This window comes from Delphinapterus leucas, chromosome 18 (genome assembly GCF_059928025.1).
Source record: "Delphinapterus leucas isolate spDelLeu-1000000601 "Yukka" chromosome 18, BTC_Dleu_Yukka2, whole genome shotgun sequence".
NCBI classification, from domain to species: Eukaryota; Metazoa; Chordata; class Mammalia; order Artiodactyla; family Monodontidae; genus Delphinapterus; species Delphinapterus leucas.
In genome coordinates, this window is record NC_143146.1 from 30,465,893 (window position 1) to 30,489,181 (window position 23,289).

The 23,289-nt window shown below is 41.1% G+C and overlaps 1 protein-coding gene across 9 annotated transcripts in view; it reads left to right on the forward strand.

Moving 5' to 3' along the window:
• The window catches only part of TBC1D4 (TBC1 domain family member 4), a 247,029-nt gene that overhangs the window by 161,596 nt on the left and 62,144 nt on the right, over window positions 1-23,289 (forward strand). For all 9 annotated transcript variants that reach the window (XM_089899442.1, XM_089899441.1, XM_022577030.2 and 6 more), the window contains 6 exons: window positions 5,484-6,071; window positions 7,517-7,606; window positions 10,945-11,049; window positions 18,590-18,722; window positions 22,714-22,805; window positions 23,088-23,198. In XM_089899442.1, the coding sequence (XP_089755568.1) occupies window positions 5,529-6,071; window positions 7,517-7,606; window positions 10,945-11,049; window positions 18,590-18,722; window positions 22,714-22,805; window positions 23,088-23,198 (1,074 nt within the window). In that variant the 5' untranslated portion in view covers window positions 5,484-5,528. The remainder of the gene's footprint in view (window positions 1-5,483; window positions 6,072-7,516; window positions 7,607-10,944; window positions 11,050-18,589; window positions 18,723-22,713; window positions 22,806-23,087; window positions 23,199-23,289) is intronic.

A 23,289-nucleotide genomic window follows, 5' to 3' on the forward strand; every position in this document is an offset into this window, starting at 1 on the left:
CGGTATGCGGGCCTCTCACTGTTGTGGCCTCCTCTCCCATTGCAGAGCACAGGCTCCGGACGCGCAGGCTCAATGGCCGTGGCTCACGGGCCTAGCCGATCCGCGGCATGTGGGATCCTCCTGGACCGGGGCACAAAACCGTGTCCCCTGCATCGGCAGGCGGACTCTCAAGCACTGCGCCACCAGGGAAGCCCCCTTCCATCTTCTTTTAATGTACATTATTTTGTTCCTATATTGACATCAATGCTAAAATAAACCCATAGAAATTTGGATTTAGGTGAGATCTTGTTGAGCATCTTTCTCATCCCTTACTTTACTGGCAAGGAAACTCTAGAAAGCAGAATGACACAAATTCCTGGCAGATCAGGGGAGAGAGTAGAAATCTCTTAATTCCTGGGTAGAGGGATTATTAACTCCCTTTTCATTATTGTTATTTTGTGTTAAAATTATATGCTGCCATACAATAAAAACTTTGCCCTGAATTGGCATTGAATTTTCCTCAGACTCTGTGAGACGGAGGCAGATTCTAAGCAGTGGCATTATTCGTAGCCAGAGTACTAATAACCAGAGGACGAACCCCGAGCGTGTAGCTTGAGGTGTCTCCTAGCACCTGAAGACATTCTTGCAACACACATTCACTTCCTAGTTGGGATGAGCACTGAGCAGAGTGGAAAGCCTCAGCTCTCTATTCTGAGGAGTGCCAGATCTCTCTTGTGTTATCAACAGGAATTTACTAACCCCATCTCAATCCTGGAGAGCTTTCATCAGGGTTCTAGGTGGTTGTTCACTATTTGTATATTTTTGTTTGCTGACAACTGTCACTCAGTTTTTTCTGAGCACAGAATTCTCTCCCAGTGGTCATATGGAAGAACTCTAGTAAGACACAAAATCACAACTCAGTCTTTCACTTAGGAGCTTATAGCATTAACGGTAAAGAGAAAAAAAGACGTTGAAAGATGTGATACATGCAAGGAGTCAAATTCATTCAAAAACACATCTAAATCAAAATCTAAATATATGTCAGTTAACACTGTCCTGTAGGAGAATAGTGTTTTCCCAAAATGTCTTGTGTATGTGCAAGTACTGGATAGAGATTTTTTTTTTTTTTTTTTAAACCCAAACTCCTGAATTGGTTTCAGGGAAGCATTTTTTTAAAAAATTTATTTATTTATTTATTTATTTTATTTTTGGCTGTGTTGGGTCTTCGTTTCTGTGCGAGGGCTTTCTCTAGTTGCGGCAAGCGGGGTCCACTCTGCATTGCAGTGTGCGGGCCTCTCACTATCACGGCCTCTCTTGTTGCGGAGCACAGGCTCCAGACGCACAGGCTCAGTAGTTGTGGCTCACGGGCCCAGTTGCTCCGTGGCATGTGGGATCCTCCCAGACCAGGGCTCGAACCCGTGTCCCCTGCATTGGCAGGCAGATTCTCAACCACTGCACCACCAGGGAAGCCCCTGGATAGAGATTTTGTGTTTCTCTTGTGTTGCTTCTGACTGATCTCAAATAAATGTCTCAGAAAGTTTTCATGGTTCTCTGATAACTCATTTTCCCACTGTGGATATTCTACTGTCCTTTCTTCATCAGTGTATCCCTTCTGGTATGGGCTCTGAGTGTGTAGGCAGGGGCTGTATAATGTTAATTACATGTGTGTCTTCCACTTATAAGCAAAAACAGAGCTGAATGTTGTTAGATCAGTTTCACAGGCCAGCCTCTTTGCAGGTCATTGAAAGCTGCGTTTAGTCATGACCTAAGAGAAGATATTAAAGGCAACTAGAATCTATGTTTTATGGTGCAGTTAACAATTCAAATTATTGGAAGATTAAATTACCTACTCAGTTTAGTCAAGATGATAAGCTTTGCTTCTATGAACTGGGTCATTAACTGAATTATATTTAGCTATTGAGCTTCTACCTGTGGTCACAGGGAGATGTCCTGTGAGACTATAGGAATTCAGCCACTGATCAGTTCTTCACATAACAGCTCTCAATGAGAAAAAGTACAAACTTATAATATAGAGGAATTGATACAACTAAGGTCCAACTGACTTTATTTTCAGTCTTGATGGAATTAACCCTAATACTCATTAAAATATTTGTGACAAGATCAAAATTCTGCAGGTTCAAAAAAAATCCTACAGATAATATTTCTTATTCTGCACTCCATAGAGACACTTTGGAAATTTAGGTGCACTAGTGTTGTAAAATCAGATGAAGAGTATTTAATGAAATATGGTTAGTGAGGAAGGAGGGAGCCATCTGTTTTAGGGTTTTGCCTAACCCACTAGAATCATTGTACTTTTTTCAGGGTTGAATGTCTAGGTCAGTCTCCATAGCTTTGGCCCTTGTCAGACACTAAGGCAAAAATAAAATGACAGAGGTCTAAGGTTGTTGATCATGTGTTAGTACAAAGCATCTGACTTCCCTGGAGATATGTCAAATGTTCGGGGTGAGTCATTGAAACTATAGCATTTGGACTTTATTCTTTCATAGGAAATACTCTACTAGCAAGCTGAAAGTCTTGTGATTTTTAAACTGTGAATGTTCTGGCAGTATATCCCAAAGAATTATGTGAAAGAGAAGAAATTCTGGTTTTCGAATTGGTGCTAGAATATTTGAAGAAATACCTTGTACGTCTGAATGTGAAGCAACCCTGCCTATAAGATGTTCTCTCTTTTCCAAAGGTAGAAATTACCAAAAAATGTCTTTTCCCTGCAGTCCACATATTGAGGATCTACTTTGTACCAGGACTTACTCTAGGCTTTGGGGATACAAGGAAAAAATGTGGGAAAAGAGACAGAAATCACCACCCTCCTAGGGCTTACATTCTAGCAAATCAATTACACAGAATGTTAAAAGAGGTGAGTGCTATAGAGAGTAATAAAATGGGGGAAAATTCCAGGGGAATGCTGGCTGTGTCAGAGTGTGTCTCTGTGTGTATGTGTATGTGTGTTTTGGTTTAGGGGATGGATGCTGCCACAAGGTGACGTTAGAGCATGGATTTAAACGAGATGAGGAGGGAGCCGTCCAGTTATCTGAGGGCGGACTTGGAGTTCAGAGACCTTGAGGGAGGAGTCTGCCTGGCATGTTCAAAGAGTAGCCAGGAAGCGAGTGGGGCTGGAGCAGAGTGAGTGAGAGAGGGTTGCTGGGAGGAGTAAGGTCAGAGGAAACGAGGTGAAAAGGAAAAGATGAAATCCAGGTTGACTGTCTAAAGGTCACATGGAGGATGTGTAGCCACAGTGCACATTTAATCTATATGTATGTCAAATGCAGAGGGCGAGGGCCCTGTAGGACATTGTAGGGATTTTTGTCTTTTACTCTTAATGAAATGGGGAGCTTGGAGGATTTGCAGGTGAGCAACATGACAAGTTTAAAAAGGATCCTTTCTACTTCTGAGAGTAGATTGAAGGGGGCAAGGAACACCAATTAAAAGATTATTGCAGAAAACCAGATGAGAGGATTTCCTTTTTTATGGCTAAATAATATTTATCACAGTTTCTTTATCCATTCGTCTTTTGACGGACACTTAGGTGGACTTAGATTGTTTCCATGTCTTGATTATTGTGAATAATGCTGTGATGAACATGAGGGTGCAGGTATCTTTTCGAGAGAGTGATTTTATTTCTCTTGAATATATACCCAGAAGTGGAATTGCTGGATGATATGGTAGTTCTATTTTTAATATTTTAGGAACCTCCATACTGTTTTCCATAGTGACTGCACCAATTTACATTCCTACCAACAATGCACAAGGGTTTCCTTTTTCCCACATCCTCCCCCAGTACTTGCTATATCTTGTCTTTTTGATGATAATCATCCTGTCAAGTGTAAGGTGATATTTTATCGTGGTTTTCCCTGACAATTAGTGAGCATTCACTTGTCGATGAATATTTGGGTTGTTTCCAGTTTTGGGGTATCGTGACTAAGACATCTATGAATTTTTTTTTTTTTTTTATTGCGGTACGCGGGCCTCTCACTGTTGTGGCCTCTCCCGTTGTGGAGCACAGGCTCCAGGCGCGCAGGCTCAGCGGCCATGGCTCACGGGCCCAGGCGCTCCGCGGCACGTGGGATCTTCCCGGACCGGGGCACGAACCCATGTCCCCAGCATCGGCAGGCGGACTCTCAACTACTGTGCCACCAGGGAAGCCCTGTGTACAAGTCTTTTTGTGGACATATGTTTTCAGGGCTTTCACCTAAATCTCTAGGAGTGGAATGACTGGGTTGTGAGATCTATGTTTAACTCCCAAGCAGCTGCCAAACTCCTGAGGTATCTGTGCCATTTTACATTTCTGCACACAGTGTATGAGAGTTCCTGTTGCTCCACATCCTGGCGGGTACTTGGCCTTTCAAATTAATTAATTAATTTTTGGCCGCATTGGGTCTTTGTTGCCGTGTGCAGGCTTTCTCTAGTTGCGGCAAGCGGGGGCTTCTCTTTGTTGCGGTGCGCGGGCTTCTCACTGCAGTGGCTTCTCTTGTTGCGGAGCACGGGCTGTAGGCGCGCTGGCTTCCATAGTCGTGGCTCGCAGACTCGGTAGTTGTGGCGCATGGGCTTAGTTGCTCTGCAGCATGTGGGATCTTCCTGGACCAGGGCTCGAACCCATGTCCCCTGAGTTGGCAGGCGGATTCTTAACCACTGCGCCACCAGGGAAGCCCCACTTGGACTTTTTTTTTTTTTTTTTTTTTTTGCAATACGCGGGCCTCTCACTGTTGTGGCCTCTCCTGTTGCGGAGCACAGCTCTGGACGCGCAGGCTCAGCAGCCATGGCTCACGGGCCCAGTCGCTCCGTGGCATGTGGGATCTTCCCCGACCGGGGCACGAACCCGTGTCCCTTGCATTGGCAAGCGGACTCTCAACCACTGCGCCACCAGGGAAGCCCCTGGACTTTTTGATGTTAGCCATTCTAATAGATAATGAAATAGTATCTTCCTGTGGTCTATATTTGCATTTTCACTGATGGCTAAATGCTGGTGAGGGGTGTCTGGATTTTAACCTCTTCATCCAGAAAGTTGATTTTAGCCTCATTGTTGAAGCTTTGGTTCCTTTCAGCTGAGGCTCATAATAATTTAATTAAATAATTTATTTATCTCAGTCGTGGTTGGAACCTTAGCATGTTACACTTTATTTTTTATATTTAAAGTTAATTTTTAACCTTTTGATCTCTTATAATACATTTTTAAAGTACTCAAAGGTTATGTTATGATGATTTATTAAAGGTTGCAGTGGCCTGTATAGTCTCATGGTTTTGTTTTTAGGAAACGAATACATTTAAAAGGGGAAAGTATAAAAGTGGTATAAAATTCCAATCTTATCCTTAAATCACTATGTCCGATAGTGTAATTTAAGTTTATGCTTTATCTTATGTAGGATCTATTACTTTCTTTATTTTATCATTTAGGATGAGCGTGCATTCTGTGATAATAACAGGTCTAGGTAAACATATATGATCTCTAAATATTCAACTGAAGTGAGGATTTTTGAATTCTGTTCCAGGTTCCCGATGTTATCAGCAGCATAAGGCAGTTATCGAAAGCTGCCATGAAAGAGGATGCCAAACCCAGCAAAGACAACGAGGACGCCTTTTACAACTCACAGAAGTTCGAGGTCTTGTACTGTGGCAAGGTGACCGTGACCCACAAGAAGGCGCCGTCCAGCCTCATCGACGACTGCATTGAGAAGTTCAGCCTGCACGAGCGACAGCGCCTGCGGGTCCAGGGCGAGCCGCGCGTCGCGGATGCCGGCGAGGACCCGGCGGTGTCGGAGGCCCAGACGCCCACTTCCCCCGCCGACGTTCTGTCCGAGGAAGGGGATGGCGTCAACGACACCCACCCCGTCTTCCCCGCGGCGCCCAGCCAGCCTGGGCCGTCCAGCTCTCGAGTCTGCTTCCCTGAGCGGATTTTGGAAGACTGTGGCTTTGATGAACAGCAGGAGTTCCGGTCTCGGTGCAGCAGCGTCACCGGTGTCCTGCAAAGGAAAGTTCAGGAGAACAGCCAGAAAACGCAGCCGCGGAGGAGGCATGCCAGCGCGCCCAGCCACGTCCAGCCCTCGGATTCGGAGAAGAACAGAACGATGCTGTTTCAGGTGCTGCCCTGGCCGCGTGCTCTCGGGGTGTTTCCCCATTCTTTGCTAGACGGAAGCAGCCGGGCGGCCAGCTCTTCCTTGGTCCTCACTCTGCAAGCATCCAACCTTTCTGTCATATCCCTTGGGAAGCAGATAAGGCAGGTGGAGAAAGCAAACAAAGGAAAGTTGTGAAGGGGTGAGAGGCAGACGGGGAATGTAAGAAAAAAGGGAGCAGGGAAGAGAGAGGAAGAGAGATGCACTTTCAGTACATCACGGAAAGTTGTTGGGGAAATAAGAATAGATTACTCTTAGCATCACCAGCATTTGCCTTAGGTTGATTCTTAAATAAATGTTATTTTTTTAAATGACTGCAGAAAGTCAGTCTTATGAAGGGTTTGAAGATGTGAATCTGGGAGCGTGTGAATCTTCATGAAGGAGAAAGAATTTTCTAGAGAGAAAAAAGAAAAGTCCAGAGACTCATAGGTGTATTTTCAGATGAGAATACACCAATTTACTCTGTCATACAAAAGAGACGGTTAAAGAAACATCATAGGCCTGATAATTTATTAGACCAGTTATTGAAATGATTTGGTGCAAGCTGTATTATAAGTGTAAAAGATGATTCTTAATTCTAAAAAGTAGTTTTTAAAAATGTCCAGTTCCACTTAAAAGAACTTAATTCTTAACAATGCCCTGTAGAGATTCTTTAATTACTCCTCAGCTTTGAAGATTAATTTGGGTTTTCCTCAGATTTGAGTTTTCTTGAAAAAAGGAGTGACTGCCCTTTTATCCCGTTGCAAAGAGTCCCTGAGAAGGAAGTTGCACAGTGTACCTTGGTAAACAGTCCCAGTATGTAATATTTGCTTGATCAGAAGTTCATGGTGGTTTTGTTCTGTTTTGTTCTTGGTAACTCTAGGCATGTAATTAAAGTGTCTATAGTCTTTTCTGTGGTGATATGTTAACTGAGTTTCCTCTCTTGTTTGGGCTACTGGATTTGTTCTTTTTCTTAGCTAGCCAGAGTCCATGTTGTTACTTTTTTCTAAATGGTTGTTTATTTAAACATTTTTAAAATTTATCTGCCCAATTGCAAGTATATCTTTCTGTTGATCATTTGTGAGAAAGTATGATTATAAATTATAATTAAATAATTAGTATTTTTAGAAAACATAAGGTGTGGAAAGGTTGCATTTTTTTGAAAAGAATGATTTCTAATTTGGAAAAAAAATGGTTTCTTGTAAATTAAGACCAACTTAACTTTCATGATTTCTAGATGAAAGGAAGAAATGTTTTCAGACAGCTGATAATTGGGGTTGTAGATTTGGTTGGATTGGATGTTGACACACGTGTGAATATGTATGTCTGGGATACAGCATTTGAATCTGTATTATTAGTCAAATATTTAACTGTAAAGTAATATGTTAGGTTCTTGATAAGTTGAAATTAATTGGAATATTTTTATTTTTAAGGTTGGACGGTTTGAGATTAACCTTATCAGTCCAGACACTAAATCACTTGTGCTTGAAAAGAATTTTAAAGATATCTCTTCTTGTTCCCAGGTATGTATTGAAGTAGATTATAGTATTTGAAGAAACCAATTAAAGCTTGTTTCTAAATTAACAAAATAACTGGGCTTAAACCCCTTCAGATTTTCTTCTTAAAAGCGTTTCTTAAGTAGATTTGTCTTAAACTAAGAGTGTTCATGTGCTTGGGTCCCTGCCAATAAGAAAATCCTGTCCAGGTTCCTCATTATCATAATCTTGTCCTCACTTTCATCAACCCTGTTTCCTGGTGTCACTTCATCAAAGGGATGGAAGGAAGTTTTGGGGTGGTGAGTTCTTTAGAAAATATCTTCACAGTTAGTGTTCCTCAGAATCTTGAGCAGTAGGTCTTGTGGGCATCACTGAGTCATGTTTGCTCTTTATACTGTAGTAGGTAAAAAAAAGAACTAGTACTTTCAAGTTTATAAATGTAAATGCTAAAGTTTGAAAAGAAGGTTTTGATATGTATCTTTGTCCTTTTACTTATTTTTAATTTTCATATTACGTATTTGAAAGTTTAAAAAATAATCTATACAACTATGTGTGTTCAAGATCATATTAGGCATAAAGTAGTGTCCCAAGTACCATAGTAATAATTTAGAATATCTATATAATTGTTAGAGCTACCTAAATATACGGCAAACCTAGAAAGAATTTCCGAAGATGTTGGAATAGAGGGAGTACCTAAAGCTGAATATGGGAAAGTTAAAAATGCAAGGATGCCTCTGAGGAGGTCCCTGGAATAGAGAAGCAGTAACTTCTTTCCTAGCAATGTACCTTAGGTATACCTTCAGGGACCTGGATCTTGCCAAGGCCCTTTCCTATATTTTAATGTTGAAAAATAGACTGACTTTTTCTTGTTTTTAAGTTTTAATTTTGGAGTTAGCATTGCCATAGGTATGATATCCCGATGTTCTTCCCTTTGAAAATGATAAGCTTTTGTACATCTTGTTAATTACTCTCCTCCCCCTCAGCTGATGTGGTTTCACTTCTAGTATTTTGTTTCAATATTTGTTCTGTTATATGGAGACATAAAATTATATTGTGAACATAAAAATTTTCTACTCTAGTAGTTTAGAGAGGCAGCATCTGACTAGAGGAAGAATATATTGCAAATTTCTAAATTCCTACTTAAAGGACAAAAAATGTGATAGAAAGATTATTCACTTTAACTAAAAGAAGTATTTATTAAGCATTCTTGTAATTACATGTTTCCTGGGGGTCCCCGCGTGATCATAAGCTCTGTGAGGGCAGGTGTCTTATTCTGTAGGCCAGGGGTCCCCAACCCCCCGGGCCAAGGCCTGTTAGGAACCGGGACACACAGCAGGAGGTGAGCGGGGGTGGGGGGGGCGAGGGAGTGAAGTTTCATCTGCCGCTCCCCATTGCTTCCCATCGCTTGCATTACCGCCTGAACCATATTTGCCCCCTCCACCCCCATCCATGGAAAAATTGTCTTCCGTGAAACTGGTCCGTGGTGCCAAAAAGGTTGGGGACCGCTGCTCTAGGGCATCAGAGAATAAGATGTGTTAAGACACAGCTTGACGCTTAGGTGTTCAATAAATGTTGAATGAATGCTTCTACATGTTGGGCCTTATGCCAAGTGTTGGGGAGAGAGTGGTGTACAAACCAGTGTACTTCCTGTTCCCCAGAGCAAGAGGAGTCATCTGAAAAGGCCGTGCCTCTCCCCCCTCCCCCCTCCCAGAAAGAAACTAGCAATGTTTCTCCCAGAAAGAAAACTAGCAATGCTCGTTGAACATATAAAGGAAAATAAAAAGAAAGAAAGAAAGAAAAAGAACCAGCCACACCAAATGTATAAATCTGGCAGTTCAAACAAGATTTTTGCTTTTCCTTTTTTTTAAAGCAAGCTTTGTATTCTAAGAATTCAGAAGAAGAATCAAACAAAAATATGAGGAAAATTTGTGCAAAGGCCTTTGATCAGAATAATTGTCAGGTTAACTTTCTGCTTCTCACTGAGTGGCCCAACTCCTGTTATTTCTTTCCACAGAATTGTACTGATAGAGGGTGGCCACATTTGGGAACAGGAGTGCTTTTTAACACATGCACACCTACAAATGTTTCTTTCTTCAGAATCGGTAGGGCTGTGTCCCTCGCAAGCATGAGGAATAAGGGAATGGTTTTCTTTACTGGAAACATTACCACTGCCCGAAAACTTGCTGAGCTAATGAGGTCCTGTGCATTTTTCCCATTTAGTACCAAGCTAGTAAAAGATATTCTTTAATCACGAATGAGTTGTATCAGATGGAATTTACTTTCACCTCATGGATTGTAACCTCATTCCTCCTTATTGACTTTTTTACTGTTTATCACAGTTGATTTCCTTTTTCCATAGCCATTGGGTAGGTTGAGCTTATTATTACAAGAATAGTTGTTACTGTTTACCAAACATGCCAGGAACTAAGATATTTCTTAGTTCTAAATCTGAAAAATTTCTTAGAATAGGTGCCATTACTATTATTTTATGATGAGAAATGGAACCTCAGAGATACTTTTTAGCAACGCAGCACAATATCTCATACCTGGTAGATTGGTTGAACCAAGATTGAAGCACAAATCTGTCTGATTCCAAAGTCTGTTTTCCTTTCTCTGGGATTCAGGTGATTGCAGGACAACTTCAAATTTTTTGTCTTCATGACTTTTCAAAGTACTGTGCTTTCTGTTAAAATAACAAGGTGCTGTCTACTAATTGGTGTGTATGTATTCAGGGCGATCGAAATTCTCAGATGATTCAGAATTTTGTATTAAGTGTAGCCGAGGTTATTTAGCCTGTGTTCAGGAAGTACAGATTTGTGAATCTGGGTAGTTGACATCTGCAATAATTTCTTTAATGTATTCATCTTCTAACAGTTGTGGCTCCTTGAATGTCTATCAATAGACAAACATTCTGGTATTTTTAATGCATGCTTTAGGGAATGGCATGCCATTTAATTAGAACATTGTCAGTTTTAATGATTCTTAGCCTCATATAAACAAGAACAGGGTTTATAATGAATCATCAGACTGCCCGTTCAAAGATGACCAATAAATTGAAAACTCCATTACTTGCAAACACTGAGTAGAGGTTTTTATTACAAGAGACAGCGGGTCATGCCATCATATTTTTCCTCTTGTGGCCCTGAGTCACAGAGTGTTTGCCAGAAACAAAAAAAAAACTCTGAGCTGGTCTCACCCTTTATTTTATGTATCAAAAGACCACCGAATAAGTTTGCTCTGGCATTATGTCCCCTGTCACAGTGCTGTGAAGGAGAAATTCATGGAAGTGTGAAAGCACAGAACTATTTCTATAGTGTTGGTTAAAAGGACATAATCCCATAACACTGCCCTTCTTCCTTCTCTAGGGTATAAAGCATGTTGATCACTTTGGCTTTATCTGTCGGGAGTTGCCGGAACCCGGGCTGAGCCAGTATATCTGTTACGTGTTCCAGTGTGCCAGCGAATCTCTGGTAAGTGGGGTGACTGCTGTCCATGGGCTCCTGCCCACATGTCCGGCTGATGGGAGACTCGTCTCTGATGAACCCAAGCCTCACAGAATGGCCATCCGTCGAAAAAGAAGAGCGTGTCTAGAAATAGGTTTCTGCCCTTTGAAAAAGCACCACAACAGAAAAACAAAAACAACTTGTCCTGGTAATTTTTAAGCCTAGGCGATTTTCTTGAGTTTAACAAATCTGGAAATGTTACCAGGAGTATTTTTAAAAGGTAGGAAAAGCCTAATAATAGGAGAAGAGCTGTTACTCCTTCCATTGCTCATGTAAGAAGATAGGGAAGACCTCTCATTCTCTCAACTGCTATAACATCTCAGAGTAGATAATGCTTATTTCCTCAGGGTAGAGAACGGTTTTGTTTTTTCCTTTTTATTCCATCAGCCCCTGTCCTCATTTTAAAAATACTTTCTTTATGGTCGCATTTTAGCCTTCAATTTCTTTCTGTGGAATTTAGAAGTCAGTTTTACTTTGCAGCATTCTTATACCTCCCCCCGACCCTTAAATGGGAGCAGTTAGAGTTTAAGGAGAAATATGTAAGGCAAAATTGGAAATAGATCTGAGTGACTAAAAATATGTTGATGTTTTCCCCTAAAACGTTTTACATATTCTTCCACTTGTGTTATCTCTCCTAACCATTTTAACACAAACCTTCAGATATATGCATTACCATTCTTTGAAGCAGAGCATTTGCTCAGACATAAAATCCTCCCACAATGATTTTCCCCAGGGAAACACACACCACTTAGACATATACAGAGTAAGCCGGGCAGCATTCTCCTCATTTTCTGTATGCACGTTGCCTTCCTTCCTGCTAACTCTTGTCTTTCACATTCCCAGTGTGGACACAGAGTTGAGGAATAATGAGGAAGTAATGAAGAAATGGGAATGAATTGGTACAAAGACACTGTCTGACTAGGGAATATAGCATTCTATCGCCAAGTTTCTTGCTCAAGAGAGATCCATTTGAGTTTTGTTCTCACTCTAGATAGTTAGCCATACCAGTGAAAAATCCACCTGTTGATATCCAGGTGACCACTGTATTATAGGTTCAGTTCAGGGCTCGGGATAGAAGTTTGAGAGTTGTTATGTAAAGAATAGTTGAAGGCATGGGGCTGAATGAGCACCCAGGGGGAAGGAAAAGAGAGAAGGCAAAGAGAACCAAGGACACAACCCTGGAAAATGCCAACCAAGTAAGAGTTGGGTAGAAAATGAGAATGTCAGGTAATCTTGTCCCTCTCCTCACCCATCCCCTGCCCAGCTCTCCTCTCCTCCTTCCCTCCTCTGTCCGTCCTCCTGTCTAAGGCTGATTCTTCCACCACGTTGCAGATCCTTGCTCTCCAACCTTTGCAAAACCTGTTGTATATCCCGTATTTTCTTGTTTTGGCAGTTCCATTTACGCAACTTTCCAATTTAGAAACCATAATGCATTCTCCTGCACTATCGAGATCCACTTGTTCACCAAATCCTATAAACTCAAAGGTAGAAATGTCCCTTATATCCGTCCCTCTTCCTTTTCCTCTCTGTTGGGAATTAAGTGTGGGCATTCATCTCCTTTACTAAGACTACTGCATTAGTGTCCTAACCAGTCTCCCTGCCACTGGTTTAATCTATCCACTTACTACCTTATGCTATGTTTATATTTTTTCTCACAAAATCCTCTCACTAGGGGCCAGCTTATGCCTCCTTATTAACGGACAAAATCTAGATTGTCTAGTGTGGCAGAAGGGGCTTCCTCATTCTTCTCCAGCGCTCACCAGAAAGCTTGCCCTTTCATGACTGTGTCCTCACACGTGCTATTCTGTGTCCTCAGCTGTCTCCAGGCCAGACTGCAGAAGCTGCTCTGATGACTGGTGTGATGTTGCTTTTATTTGGCTTGCTACTGAAGCAGCAGATGGTTCGTGCACAGGACACATGAGATGAAGGAAGTACATGAGAGGCGGGGCTCACAGAAATGCCTCTGAAGTTCTGAGGTCACTGTTGGCTGCATGGAGTGAGGGGTCTGCCAGTCAGTGGAGACCAGAGCCAGGGCTTGCTGCTTTCATACGGTCAGGTGGGGGATTTGATCGTGCCAGCCTCAAGGGTCCACCTGGCTGCTATACAAAGAGATTGTGTATGTCTCTATCTGTTTTCGTATTCTCTTTCCGGCTGCTTCATTGGATGGGAAGCAGGCCTGGCTTGGCTTTGCTGTGACTTTAATCCCCTTCCCCTTCTTTGCTACTGTGTATTTTTTAGGATCCTGTTAAAAGATCACCTCCTAGGGAAGCCTTTTCTAACACCCTTTCTCAGGAATTGAGTCCTTTGGTTGTTTTGTTGTCAGTGCTGTCAGCACATCTTATTCATAGATCTCCGGCAGTTCCTGCAAATCCCTTATCTTATTTATTTGTTCACATAACTTTCTACTCCACTGGATTGTGAATCCTACAAGGTTAGGACCGTCCTTATGGTTGTTGTATCCACCAGTAGCTTCTAGGATAGCAGGGCTTGCTTGTTAAGTGTATTTTGAGTGATGGAGTGTGTTACTCAGAACTTCAGGCAGCCATTTTCTAGGTGCTGGTTAATCTCTGATTACCGGATAACTGACACCAAGAGGAAAACTGTAAAACCTTCTGATTTCCAATCTCTTTTAAAAGTTTTGTTTGTATTTTTTAGTATTTTCATTTTACCCTCATGCATGTAGAATGAGTTTTCGAAACGGAGTCAGAGTAGAAAGTCTGGGAACACGCTGCATTTTTCCTCCTTAAGAAGCTCTGTGACTAAGGCAACAGACTAGACTGGCTGAGAATGTCTTCATGTTACATTGAAGCTGCCCGAGAATCTTATTTTGGCATCATTATTCTTAAGAATGGGCCTATACTGGAATCTTTGAAATCCTGTTTACTCTACTTTTATCTGTAAGCACATAAAATGAATGGTGAGGCATCAGAACTGCAAGATAGAGGAAAAATTAAATGTACATTTCCTGTATAAAGGAGGGTGGCTCATGCAGCTGACGTTAGAGTAAAACAAACAGTCAAATATTACAGGTGTAAGCAGTATTATGATTGATGTGGCTTGGCTGTTGTGAAAGACAAAATATTGCAAAACCACACATGCTGATTTATCTTCTCTGAGTGCAAAAAATATACAGCTAGCATTTTCTGTTGCTTCTTTGTAGCAATTGCTATGAATTGATAAACAGTATAGAATAGAGTTCTGATGGGCCCTGGAGGGTTACAGTGCAAGGTTTAGATGCTCTGTGCTCCTCCCTCCCTCCCTCCCTTTGTCCCTCCCTCCCTTCCTTCCTTCCCTCTTTTGTAAAATATCCCAAGGCAGGTGGTTTAAACTTGTTTAATCAACCCTTGAGATTTCTGGAACATATCATTTCTGCTTTCTCCAAAAGTGGTTTAAAAGGTGTGAAAAAAAATGGAAGTGACTACTATTTATAGACAAAGTGGAACTTCACAGATCCACAGATGCACACAACAGTATCCAGGGAAAGTATAACCAACAAAACAAATCAAAACAAAAGCCCCAAAAACGCAGGGTACCGAGACCCACGATTTGTATGGGGTTAAGAGTGTAGAGTTTTCCAGAGAATTAGACTAGGTAATCTTTTTTTAACATCTTTATTGGAGTATAATTGCTTTACAATGGTGTGTTAGTTTCTGCTTTATAACAAAGTGAATCAGCTATACATATACATATACCCCATATCCCCTCCCTCTTGGCGTCTCCCTCCCACCCTCCCTATCCCACCCCTCCAGGTGGTCACAAAGCACCGAGCTGATCTCCCTGTGCTATGCGGCTGCTTCCCACTAGCTTTCTATTTTACATTTGGTAGTGTATATATGTCCATGCCACTCTCTCACTTCGTCCCAGCGTACCCTTCTCCCTGTCCATCCTTACACATTCTGTGATTCTTATTCTAAAACACTATAAAACACCTAAGTTTGGTATATAAGTGTTTATGAGCATTATCTTCATTATGGATTTTCACCTTAATGTCACAAATTGGCTTTCTTTGTTCCATCTCATAATTTTCTCTGGAAATTTAATTTTGCCTGATGGTCACACTAAGAATACTTTCTTTTTGGTTCCGTATGATTGCTTTATCTTTAACCATTCCTTTACTTTTAACTTTTTAACGCTGCTTAGGATTTTGTTGTTGTTGCTGTATCTAAACTAAAACAATTAAGTTATTCATAGTATGCTAATTTAACTTTTAGTTGCTCTGATTCCATATGAGAATTTATAGGCCGTCTGGAAAAAGTGGTAGATTAAAAAAAAGTAAAACATTAAAAATTTTAGAAGTCGAATAAAGTTTTTAGTAATATTTATGGCTAGGAGAAATTGGTAGCCACATTTCAGTCACCATTGAATTGATCTCTTGTTTCATCTAGAAATAGATAAGAAAATATGAAAGTTCATTATATCCATTGGGGACCTTTAGCCACACAGTATTACCAAATAGCAAATAATAAATCTACATGAAAGCTAAACGGATGACTGACCCCTTCAGTGCCTTAAATAAATGAGAAACAAGAAAACAGAAATAAACATCTGCATAAGTGATTGAAATTGCTTTTGAATACATCACAAGGCAGAAGAAATGAAAATGCAAAGGCGCTAAAGCATGTAGTGCTTTTATTTTTTATTTTTGCTGTACGCGGGCCTCTCACTGCTGTGGCCTCTCCCGTTGTGGAGCACAGGCTCCGGACGCGCAGGCTCAGCGGCCATGGCTCACGGGCCCAGCCGCTCCGCGGCATGTGGGATCTTCCCGGACCGGGGCACGAACCCGTGTCCCCTGCATTGGCAGGCGGACTCTCAACCACTGTGCCACCAGAGAAGCCCGTGCTTTTATTTTTAAGAATTAGAAATCTTTGTTTTTAATTATGTTATAAAAGAACAAATTGTGAATAATTCATTTTTTGTTCATGGAATGTTGTGAAATTATAAGCCTTTTAAAAAGATGGTTATATAGTAAAACATAACTGAATGATGACTGGCTGCTTGGTGCTTGAACTCTCCTTTTAGTAATATCAGATGAATAGAGTTTCTTTTTATTCCAGGTTCTTCATGCATTAAAAGCAGAAGTAGATTGAGTCCTTTAAATGGTAGCTTTTTCTTAAACCAGCCCATAGGGGAAGGGGATAAAGAGTCTTTTTATTTTTTAAATTTTAAAAAATTTATTTTATTTATTTATTTATTTTTGGCCGCATTGGGTCTTCGTTGCGGTGCGCGGGGCTTTCTCTAGTTGCAGTGAGTGGGGGCTACTCTTGGTTGCGGTGCGCAGGCTTCTCATTGCGGTGGCTTCTCTTGTTGCGGAGCACGGGCTCTAGGAGCACGGGCTTCAGTAGTTGTGGCACACGGCCTCAGTAGTCATGGCTCGTGAGCTCTAGAGCACAGGCTCAGTAGTTGTGGCCCACGGGCTTAGCTGCTCCGCGGCATGTGGGATCTTCTGGGAACAGGGCTCGAACCCATGTCCCCTGCATTGGCAGGCGGATTCTTAACCACTGTGTCACCAGGGAAGCCCTAAAGAGTCTTTTTAAAAACTGGTTTATGTGTGTGAGGGTTCTTTTTCCTCTGCATCCTCTCCAACACTTGTTATTTCTTGTCTTTTTGGTAATAACCATGCTAACACGTGTGAGGTGATATCTCCCTGTGGTTTGGCATTTCCCTAATAATTAGTGAATTTGAGCACATTTTCATGTGCCTGTTGGCCATCTGTGTTGGTGTGAATGTGAATTGGTGCCGCCACTATGGAAAACAGTATGGAGGTTCCTCAAAAAATTAAGAATAGAACTACCAGGTGATCCAGCAATTCCACTTCTGGGTATTTATCTAAAGAGAATAAAAACACTAATTTGAAAAGATATGTGCACCCCCATGTTCATTGCAGCATTATTTATAATAGCCAAGATATGGTAACAGCCTAAGTGCCCATCGACAGATTAATGGATAAAGAAGATGTGATATGTATATACACACACAATGGAATATTTTTCAGGCACAAAAAAGATGAAATCTTGCCATTTATGACAACATGGTTGGACCTTGAGGGTTTTATGATAACTGAAATAAGTTAGAGAAAGACAAATACGGTATGATTTCACTCATATGCAGAGTATAAAAGACAAAAACAAACACATAGATGCAGAAAACAGATTGGTGGTTACCAGAGGGGACCGGGGTGGGAGGGAGAGCAAAATGGGTAAAGGGGGTCAATCGTATGGTGACAGATGGAAACAAGACTTTTGGTGGTGAGCACACTGTAATGTATATAGAAGTTGAATTAAATGTTGCACCCATGAAACTTACTTAATGTCATAAAACAATGTTACCGCAATAAAAACAGAACAAAACAAAACATGGTTTATGAAGCATGGTAAATGGTTTTGAATATCAGAGCTAGTTTGGATGAGGCCCTGGTACTTCATAGCTCCCCATGCAGGTTTTAGACTTTGATCTCAATTGTACAGTGGATGGGAAAGCCACACTTTACACTGATGATTGTGCCACAGAGGAGGAGACCTGGCCTGAAGTCGGCTTGACAATGCCTGGAGGATGAGCTATTAGTTGGCCTCAAAGAAGCAACCAGGAAACGAGAATGCTAGATTCCAACTTCTTGACTGAGTCACTGGAAGAGCAAGGAAGAAACTACCTGGCAGTTCTCAAGCTGCTGGCCTAGTGATGAGACCCAGCTATTAAGATAGCATGACTGCAGAACTTCTTAGTGTCACAAATCAGAAGCCAAATGATAATAAATAGAAGCCATAGAAAAAAGACCAGTAGTCTTCATAGAATTCCCCCAACGTTATTTATTGGGCTCATTTCCCCCTAGAACTTTGGTTAAACACATGTTCGCTTGTTGTTGCACTAAAAATGATCCAAAAGGATAAAGTAAATAAGATACCTATTAACACAAGTGATTTGTTAAACCTATTTTGTTGCTCCCTATGTATTGCAGACAAAACTTCCAAAGAGATCTTTATCTGATAAAGTACTTTAACTAAACAAAGACCTGAGATAACCAACAATGACCTACTGTATAGCACAGGGAACTCTATTCTGTGATACCTATATGAGAAAAGAATCTGATAAAGAATGAATATATGTATATGTATAACTGAATCACTTTGCTGTATACCTGAAACTAACACAACATTGTAAATCAACTATAATCCAATAAAATTTAAAAAAAAAACAAAAAACCAAATACCTGATTGACTGTCATTTAACTGTGATAGCATAGCACTGAGTGGGATTCAAAAATAGCATTCAAGTAACAGATCAGTATTATGCACATTAAAATGGTCTTATTTCATCCAGTTTTCAATTTTATGTATAATTAATTGAAGGTCTAACTTTGAGACATTATTTTCTCACTACCTGCTCTGTGGTCATCAAAATTCCATTATTAATATTTAGTCAGCATCAACAAAGTCTCACATTGCTGTTGGGCTTTTAATGTGTTACCATGAAAGCAAACTTTTATAGACCTGGATTTTGTTTCTTCTTGTAGGTTGATGAGGTAATGCTGACTCTGAAACAGGCTTTCAGCACGGCTGCTGCCCTGCAGAGTGCCAAGACCCAGATTAAGCTGTGCGAGGCCTGCCCTATGCACTCTTTGCATAAGCTCTGTGAAAGGATTGAAGGTACAGTATAAGTTGGCCTTGCCAAAGACGAGTTTGCTTGGCAAAGACAAGTTTGCTTTGGCATTGGGGAAGTGAGAAATTCGCTACTGTCATTGAATGCTTCTTTGTTTTGAGGTGAACCGAGAACCCCAAGAATCATTTCTCATGTCCAGTCAAATTTGTGCTGTCAGTCTCTCCTAGGTGCTTGGCTTTTTTTCCTCTTTCTTTTTTCTTTGTTACTTTTTCTACGAAGGCAGACTCAAGGGAGGAGCTTGCATTTCCCACAGTTCCTAAGACTCTGCTATGTGCAAAGTGGGAACTGACCAAATATTTGTTGAATGAATGAAGAGAGGCAAAACCATCCCAGAATATCGACTGTTTAAGTCTTTCTTTTTTTCCTTTCTCACTCGATGATGTGTTCTTTTTTTCCTAAAGGTTTAGAACAAGAATGAAACTTGCTTGGCTTTTCAGGGTCGTTTGAAAATCACACAGATAATAGACATGATGTCATAAAGCAAGTTTTTTTTTTAAAGTGTGTTTTGAGGAGGGGGAAGAGCATGAGGAAGAGATGACCCTGACTCAGTTTCCCTTTCTTCTCCTTGTCTCTTACTAGTAAAAATGGTTGAAAACTACTGTGCCAGAGAAGATACACAATTTGGTAAACACTTTTTAAGCATCTAGCACGTGCCAGGCAGTGTGCTTGGCACTGGGGATGCGGAGATCGTTGAGATGTGGACCATGCCTTCAGGAAGCTTAGAGTCTTGAGTGGGAGACAGGCTTGTGAGCACGTAAATGCAATCAGTACGATAGGTGTTGGAGTCGATGGGGAGAGTGTGGACTCCAGAACAAAGCAGAGAATGGACGAGCCACCGTCAGTGCACATGGAGATATCTGTTCAGTAGGCAGGAGAATCATAGGCACATGGGAAAATTGATGGACAGCCGTATTTATTGAACATCCACTCAACTGTGTGAACAAGCACTATTTAAATGTAATGTTCAAAATTTTAAAATTTATAACTATAATTTTACAGAATGCACCTTATTTTCAAATATACATGGAAACTTTACAAAAATGGAACATTCTTTGGTGTATGGTAAAGAGAATATTATAAATCTGAGGAGGAAAGGCTGAGTGATTCAGGAAATGGTGTTGGATCAATTTGCTATCCAAAGAGACAAAGATTACTTCCACTTATCCTACTCAAAATACATTCTAGGTGGATCAAAGTCCTCAATGCAAACAAACAAAATGCTAAAATCATTCAAATAAAATAAAAATGTTATTTTGTCCCTAAACAAGAAAGCCTTTATTAAGACACAGAAATGCAGAAACTACCAAAAGAAGACATTGACAGATTTGACTTCATAAAATCTTAATATTTTTACACAACAACAACTGCTTACTTGGAAGTTAAATGATCAGTAACAAATGAGGAGAGAGCAGATTGCTGTTCAGAATTTGTAAAGACTGTTATTATCTATAAGAAAAAGATAAAAGCACCAGTAGAAAATTACACAAATCATATTAAAAAACACTCCTCTGAAAAAAAATTTATAGTTTTAGAGACCTTTGTAAAGACAGAGAATACAGGGGCTTCCCTGGTGGCGCAATGCTTAAGAATCCGCCTGCCAGTGCAGGGGACACGGGTTCGAACCCTGTTCCCAGAAGATCCTACATGCCGTGGAGCAACTAAGCCCATGTACCACAACTACTGAGCCTGCGCGCTAGAGCCCACGAGCCACAACTGCTGAGCCCACGTGCCACAACTACTGAAGCCCGCGTGCCTAGAACCCATGCTCCGCAACAAGAGAAGCCACCGCAATGAGAGGCCTGTGCACCGCAACGAAGAGTAGCCCACGCTCTCTACAACTAGAGAAAGCCTGCACGCAGCAACGAAGACCCGATGCAGCCAAAAATAAATAAATAAAATAAGTTAATTGAAAAAAAAAAGAAAGAATACACATTATACATCCAGAAATAGTAGGGTCTCTTCCAAGATCATGAAGGGAGTGAAACTTAAGATTCCCCAGCTTCAAGGTATGCGTATATCTGAAGGGAGCAAATGAAGGGTTCATGTGAACTGGAAAAGATTCACACGGGCTTCTTTTCCTAAGGCCTTAGATAACACCTTCTGATATGATTGTTTTACCCTTGCCTTTGACATCGGGGCGAAGAGAGCCGTAAGATAGGGCAGTGTTCTGATAGTAAGAATGAAAGGAATAGCAATAATGCAGATGCTCCCATAAGACTTACTGTGTCTCGGCCCTGTTGTGTTTTCCATATATTAGCCCACTTAATCCGTACTGAAATCCCACAAGATGGGTAGTGTTTTGAATCCTCATTTTACTGATGAGGAAACAGGCGCCGAGACACATAGTGGGTAATAACGGCCACATCCTTATCGCTTAGGAGAGGCAGAACCAGGATTTGAACTTGTTCCATCTGTTTCCAAAGCAACTTGATGTTCTCTCTGAAAGAATATCAGAAAGCCAGGATTTTCAGGACCAAGCTGTCTTGAAGCCTTGGCATCAGTGTTTCCCAAAGAGTTGTTTTCATCTGGGTAAGATAACAGTGTGAATTCTAAACTTGTGTTAGGCTTAAGTACAAAGTATAAAGCTGGAAAAAGGACCACATTCAGATTCAACACAAATTCATGGGAAGAGAAAGTGAGAAAGATATTTAGAGATATTTAGAAGTATCTAGATATTTGTATTTCATATTACTTACTCATGTCATTGACTCACCTGTCAGTACCTTTGGCCGCATTAATAAGGAGTTCTTTCTCTACTGAAAAAAAAAGAAAGGGCAAAGATACATATGTGATACTGAGTCCTAATCATCTATCCCTATGTCAAGGGAGCTTTGTCATTTAGACCAGGAAGAAAAGCACCAGCCATGTTGGGGGACCAAAGTGAATCCAGGAGACAGTGTCTAAGGGGACCATCTCTCAAGGACCAATCCTCAGAATGTGAAACTAAAGTGATGTTGAGCACTGTAGAGGTGGAGCAATTACTCTCTGTCGGGTTTTCCTACAATAACGTGCATGAGGGCTAAATAGTATACTTACCTCTCAGGATCGGTTGATTCACTCACCAGTGACTCTAAACTGGGAGAAGAAGAAAGGCAAATCAGATGCAAGGCGGAGTAGGGGGCATGCATAATTTGCAAATAAGCTGTTTGCAATTCCTCCCCTGAAATAAAGGACTAAAGAAACTCCCTGGGCCATAGATTTAGTTACCTACTTCAAATAAGGACCCTCGGGTTTCCCTTGTGGCGCAGTGGTTGAGAGTCCGCCTGTCGATGCAGGGGACACGGGTTCGTGCCCCGGTCCGGGAGGATCCCGCGTGCCGCGGAGCGGCTGGGCCCGTGAGCCATGGCCGCTGAGCCTGCGCGTCCGGAGCCTGTGCTCCGCAGCGGGAGAGGCCACAGCAGTGAGAGGCCTGTGTACCGCAAGAACAAACAAACAAAAACTAATGATGCCTTGGTTTTATTACCAAGACCTGTATGAGGGGGAGAGCTTCCTGTGTAAGCTCTAGCTCTACTTTTTAATATTAGTAGCTATTCTTTCTTTTTTAAATGTCAAGCTTTAAGCTTAGAGATTTTGGCCAAGGCTAGTATTCACCTATGAGTTTCTAGGGTGGCTAAGTTTGTTAGTATATTCAATGGTATCTGGTTATGCTGTTGATTTGGTATCATGTAGACATTTTTTGTTAATAAGTCTGACTTCAAGATTACTGACGAGGGCCATTGATTTTGGTGAGGAGGTTTTCCTTTTTGTTTTAATCATTTTATTGTAGTGTTCCAAGGTCTGTCATAGGCAGGAACACATCTCCTTGAAAAGATTTAACTTCAGAGCCTGCTGGTGAAGGGACAAGCTGCAGTGCATTTTATATATACATATATATATATATATAGACATATATATATATATACACACACAAACATACATACACATTTTGATCTCTGTGGCTAGAATCTGTTTAACACCAATCCCCATCATTTCCCTTAGGTCTCTATCCGCCAAGAGCCAAGCTGGTAATACAGAGGCATCTCTCGTCCCTGACAGATAACGAGCAAGCTGACATCTTTGAACGAGTTCAGGTAACATTATTTATAGTCCTCACAAGTAAGGTATAAGGAATGAGAATTGGACCCTGTTTCTGTGAGTTCCTTTTTCCATTTCTCTATCTGACGTTAAACATAGATATACTATTGTACTACTGGCTAGTTACTACAATGCCACTGTTACTTTTGTTTCTAAGAGCGGCTAAATGTTTAGCTTTACTTACGTTTGTCTGCCAGACAGGTAAAACGAAATGAGGGTAAAGTAAAACAATGAAAGCTGTGTTGCCATAACGTGCTCTCCGTCTGTCTGTTCAACAGAAAATGAAGGCAGTCAATGACCAGGAGGAAAACGAACTTGTGATTTTACATCTGAGGCAGCTGTGCGAAGCCAAGCAGAGGACACACATACATATTGGGGAAGGCCCATCGGTGAGATGTTTTCTAATTGACCTATTTTTGTTTTTTTCATATATTCAGTCAAAATATCACAGAAGATGTAAAAGGAGTTTCTTTCCTTTGT